This window comes from Akebia trifoliata, chromosome 5 (genome assembly GCF_017979445.1).
Source record: "Akebia trifoliata isolate Shusen 1 chromosome 5, ASM1797944v1, whole genome shotgun sequence".
NCBI classification, from domain to species: domain Eukaryota; kingdom Viridiplantae; phylum Streptophyta; class Magnoliopsida; order Ranunculales; family Lardizabalaceae; genus Akebia; species Akebia trifoliata.
This window is the reverse complement of record NC_141379.1, coordinates 15,658,683-15,664,245: the sequence shown is the minus strand read 5'-3', so window position 1 is coordinate 15,664,245 and position 5,563 is coordinate 15,658,683. Positions and strand designations below refer to the sequence as shown.

At 33.0% G+C, this 5,563-nt stretch overlaps 1 protein-coding gene across 1 annotated transcript; it reads right to left on the bottom strand.

The window, feature by feature from the left end:
• Positions 1-2,895: 2,895 nt before the first annotated feature.
• On the bottom strand, positions 2,896-5,121 carry LOC147401550 (cyclin-D3-1-like). The gene is made up of 7 exons (XM_086444401.1): positions 5,073-5,121; positions 4,869-4,954; positions 4,632-4,746; positions 4,291-4,491; positions 4,072-4,196; positions 3,744-3,976; positions 2,896-3,456 (listed from the first exon to the last, which is right to left on the bottom strand). Exons 1-7 carry the CDS (start codon positions 5,119-5,121, stop codon positions 3,144-3,146), a joined length of 1,122 nt encoding a protein of 373 aa, XP_086300527.1. The 3' UTR covers positions 2,896-3,143.
• Positions 5,122-5,563: the final 442 nt, after the last annotated feature.

Here is a 5,563-nt window from a genome sequence, read left to right as displayed (position 1 = left end):
ATTATTTTTTATATATATTATTTGGTACTCCACAATAAATCTTTATCTCTTTTTCATGTTCTTGTTGATATTTCAACTGTAGAAGAACTTTTAAATCTTCCTAATTGTCATAGTTTTCAACGTATTATAGCTTTTGATTTAAATCTTGTATATTTTATTTTAAATTATGAGAATATTGATCTCTTAGAAAATCATGTTTAGAATTATTTTTTTAGTATATTTAGTTGTTGAATCGATTGAAAAAAAATTATTTACCTTATGTAAAATGGTACAGTTCAGTTTGTTTTCAGCATTATTTTTCCCCACCAACTTGTATACTTTTCAGCACTTTAGTTAATTAAAAAATATTTAAGTAAATGTCATATTTCATTTTCTTTAGGATATTTAATGAAAATAAGAGATTGCCCCCTATTTGAAAAAAAATGGGAATGGTTTAAAATCCAAATCTCAACAAATAAAAATCTAATTTTTTGATCCAAAAACAAAATGCGATTTTTTTTGTCAGATTTTTGACTCTTGAATTCTTGGACTTTTTGTTTGAATTAAGCTTTAAAAATTACATGATGTCAAATCTCCTATTTAAGACTTTCATCTCAAAAAATCTGCTTTCAATTTGAAAAATCACATTTTCAACACTTAGCCAAAATTTCACCATCTTTCACAGTTTTAACCAACCTTCGATGGTTTTACCAGAATTACCTACATAAACTATCATTGACCATTATTGGTCATTATCTTCAAATTGTTTTATAAAATGATTGTTAATATTTAAATTTATTAAAAAACTAACTTTTATTTCTTCAAATAATATACAAAGATTTAGTTGAGTTGAGAAAGAAAATGATTTAAAGGTTGAAATTTGGAAGGATCGCATTGTAGATGCAACATCTTTGGTTTTATTTAAATGATAGTATGAAATCTCATTGTTTGCGTATGATGAAGAGTGGATATCCGGGAGTTAACTTACTTTATGTTATCACGAGATGATGAGTATTGTTTTATTTTTACGGGTTGGGCCTTTGCATGGTAGGAGACCGGATGTCCATTCCACACTTGTATGTTTTATATTCTATTTCTTTTTAAAAGATACATGGACCGCGTTCGATATACACACAATCCTACTTATATCTCTACAAACAGTTACAACCGTCAGATTTAACGCAGATCTGTGGTCCAGATCTGTTGTAAAGTTAACAAATGAAAATTTTAAAATTATTTTTATATCCCTGTAAAAACAAATCTGTTCTTCTCATTCTTCGTCTTCTTCCTGATCTCTCTCTCTCTCTCCCCCTCTAACTCGCATTCCCTATCTCTCTCGACAACAGACGGCGACTCACTGATGATTTGTGACTGCGACGACGATTTGCTGGAAGATTTGCGCTGGAATCAGCTCCTACACTTCGTCTTCTTCCTTCCTCTACTGGAAGATTTGGGTGACTACACATAATAAAAAAAAAAAAATCAAACAGAGAGTTATGTTTCTCTTTCTCTGAACTCCTATCTTCTCCACATTAATTAATGTGTTCTTCTCCATGTTAATGAATATAGATAAGGAAAAACTGGCAAATTTTTGGGTTTTTTTCTATCATTATAGCTATGAAATTATCACGTTTAAACATCTATTGTTTATTTTTTTCCATCATAGTTTATATTTTTGATGTATTTTCTATGCCTTTTTATTAATGTTTACGATTTTATTTATGTCGAGGAAGGAAAAAATAGATTTATTATGTAGAAAGTTATTCACTTTGTGTTTGAAGAAAATGCTCAAAGGTGTTACATGTTAAGCATCTATTGCTTACGACCCAATAAAATAATAGGCTTGTTCACTGGATGTTTGAAGAAAACCCCCAAAGGGATTTCTTATTAAGCATGTGATTCCTGGAAAGCCATACTCTGTTGTCCCCCTATTGATTTGTTTGGCCTGATATGTGTGTGTGTAGGCGTACTACTTGTTGGGTCTACGCTAGATATTTGTGGAATGGGGCTCTGTGCATCCAATATCTCTAGTGTGATTGTCCGAGTGCACAAAATATGTTTGATAGTCACTGCATAGGCTCATTGCTTTCGCCTATCCCATAGTCTGTAAAATTCCTAAACGTTAATGTGCCTTCTCATCACTACTTTAATGTCGAATCTGAAATGATTGGTTTGACTACATTGTTGTAATAACTTTTCCAACTCATAGGGATTAACTACATTTGTGAATTGTACCAAACTAGCTTGGAAAACTCTTGGGGTTAATTGTTGTGATTTGAGATTCATTAAAGTTAACTTGTAATTAGGATTTGTTGTTAATTTTGCAATTTATAAGAACAAAAGGTTTGATTAACATGATTCATATATATATATATATATATATATTTTGATAAGTAGATCAATTGTATTAAAATAAACCAATCGGTTGAGGTAACCGATGTCCAACCTTTGTTAATCAAACTTTGTTTTACATATCCATCACTGAGGTCTATAGGTTTCAAAGGTTAGGCAACTAGCAAGTTGTCTGATGTTATATATATATTTTGATAAGTAGATCAATTGTATTAAAATAAACCAATCGGTTGAGGTAACCGATGTCCAACCTTTGTTATACATATCATTGGCAACCTTTATTAATCAAACTTTGTTTTACATATCCATCACTGAGGTCTATAGGTTTCAAAGGTTAGGCAACTAGCAAGTTGTCTAATGTTTAGTAAATGAATTCTACTGACCTTATGCCACAGTGATCATTCCAAAGGTTGGACATGGGTTTTGTATGTTATTGAATGGGTCACTTTCTCAACAGACAAAATAGAGGAGAGAATTACAACTCAGACCACATTGAACTTGATCCAATGTTCACCTTTGGTTGCCCATGCACCTGACTTGCTTTAGATTTATCATCCACTCGACATGACCATTAATATTAACTGAGAAATTTTAGGTGCAAAATACAAACAAGCTGATTATTTTAAACATGATGATACACAAATCACAAATGAGAAACATTTTAGACAATGACTTCACGGCCTAAAGAACATAAGCACAACACAAATGGAAGTCTGGACTTAATGGAAAACGCTCCAACTATGGTTCTAAGCTGATCTAGGAAGAGCTTGAACTACCACACATCTTTAATTGCAACACAGAAGCCAAGTCTCTCATGTCAAAATAAACATGCATCGACCCCCTAAAAGGCCTATCATCTTTCTATCATATTTACAAAAGTTTAAAACCCCTACAACTTCATCAATTTTTTTATTACTAGGAACTTCATGGTCTGATATTGCAAAGCCACCAGACTCAGTCCCCTTGGCGACAGTCAAGCAAGCAGAAAGCTTCATTCTAGGGCTGACAGCTGTAGAAATGGATGAAAAGATATCTGATTTTGCCTTGATATCAACCCACTCGTTCCCCACCCAATCTACGAAACTCCTTATATCCCTTTTTTGGAAAGTTGAGAACCGATCCTCACTAGACATTAAAGAGAAAAAGATGATTATTCTTCCCATTACCAGTGAAGAAAAGTAAATAGAAGAGTTAGGTCCTTGTCCACTGAACACTATAGATCAATGAAAATCATACTAGGGAAGTAAACTTGTAGATTAATGTCTCCACCCAAAATTCTTTTAAGTTGCTAAGATGATTTGTGTTTCCTATCCCAGCAAGAGTTCTTATCTGTAAGGTTTTTCAAGGAAGCTTTTTTCAAAACTCTGATTCAACAGAACCAAAACTGAATTTGATTTGGTTGAGAAGTGAACCTCTCAGATGATTTGCTTATCTTCCTCCTCCTAGGAACATGACTTGAATGAGTAGAATTTGCACATGACCCAACTATTAAATCATCACTTTTATAGCTCAAGCATGCATCATCTAACACCCCAATTGGACTTTGTGGCACAGAAGTAACTGAAGCCCCCCTACTATTTGCAACTTTAACAAATCCACTGAGCACCAAATTTTGTATCAATTCCACACATTTCAACACTCTCTCCTGCAAATCCAAGATAGAAATAGAATCAAATTCACAAAAATTATTAAATTGTTCACCATTTAGAAAACCCATTTTGGATTCATCAAGTTTATTACCTTTTTTACATGTTTGATGAAACAAGATGCAACCTTGTTTATGTCCATTGTTTGGGTTTCTCCTAATACACAAATTGCCACTGATGCAAAAACCTCAAAAGGCCTAAATTCCAAGAATTCAATCCCTACATTTCCCATCAAACAATATATCAGACTCAAATTCACCATTTAAAAAAAATTGGCTAGAAGAAGTTAAAAAAGAGACATAGTGAGATAGACCTTTGATTGTGTTTAAGATGAGTTTAATGGATCGAGAGATCGATGATCTTGGTGGAGGATTATCAACGTTCTTGATCTTTGAAAGGAAGTAATCTATGAAAGTGAAGGGAGTCACTGCTTGCATTCTCCATTTCAAAGTGCTCAACACTAAAAGCTCCATTCTTTGTATGGTTAAAGCTTCAGATACATATTTGGATTCCCCTATTTGGTGGAAATCCATTTCATCATAACAATCAAATTCAAGTAAAATATAATAAAAGAAAGAGAAAAAAATTACAAAATTTAACAATAATTCAAGAACATATTAGATAAGTTGTGCAATTAAATACCATTTCATCTACATGTTTCTTTCTTCACCTGTAAATTGAAAGGCATAGGGACTTCAGTCTCCTCCATTTTGGCTGCTAGAGATAAACAAGCTACAGCTAATAATTGCATCATCCAAGCTTTACTTCTCTACAAATAATTAAAAACATAGAAAAATTAATTACTAAAGGGAGAAACAAATTAGTAAAGTAACTCAAGATAAGAAAGTTAAAAAAAAGAAGTTTTGGGGTGTTTTTTTTTCTCTCTCTTACAGGAAGTTCATAGACTAAAAGGAACCGATCCAAGTAATTAACAGATAAATAAGCACTCAATGGTCCAAATTTGTAATAAGCATGAACTTGTTAAATTACCACCCAAAAATAAAATGTAACATTAATCATCAAAATAAACAAAAACTCATTGCAGAAACATCATCAATGGTGTTCTTATCCTCAATGCTCCAAGTGGTGCAGAACTTTGGAAGGCTGAACCCTCAAATAGTAAACAAGCCACCTCCGTTGCCATGCATGACACAGTTAGAGAAAGAGAGAGAGATGAGGAAGACCTTCGTTTACAGCAAAGAAACGAAGTCAGATCTGATCCTTCCTTGAGGAAGGAAAGAAGACGAAGTCAGATCTGATTCCTGATCTCTATGAAAGAGGAAGATGTGAAAAAGAAGTAGAGAGAGATCGAAGAATCTGTGGAAGAAGGCTTCGAACGCAGAAGTCAGAGCGAGGAAGATTAAGTTGAGAAATTACGATTTTTTTCTGTTTGTTAATGGGGAGGTAGTTGCAAATTCAGAAATTCGTATGTTTACAAACGATTTTAACATAACAAATGATCTGGACTGTAGATCTTGAATTAATCGGACGGCTTAACTCGTTTGCAAAGATATGAGTAGATATGTGTGTCTTTCGAACCTGACCCAAGATTTATATATATATAGGGTCACGTTCCTAAGACTCAT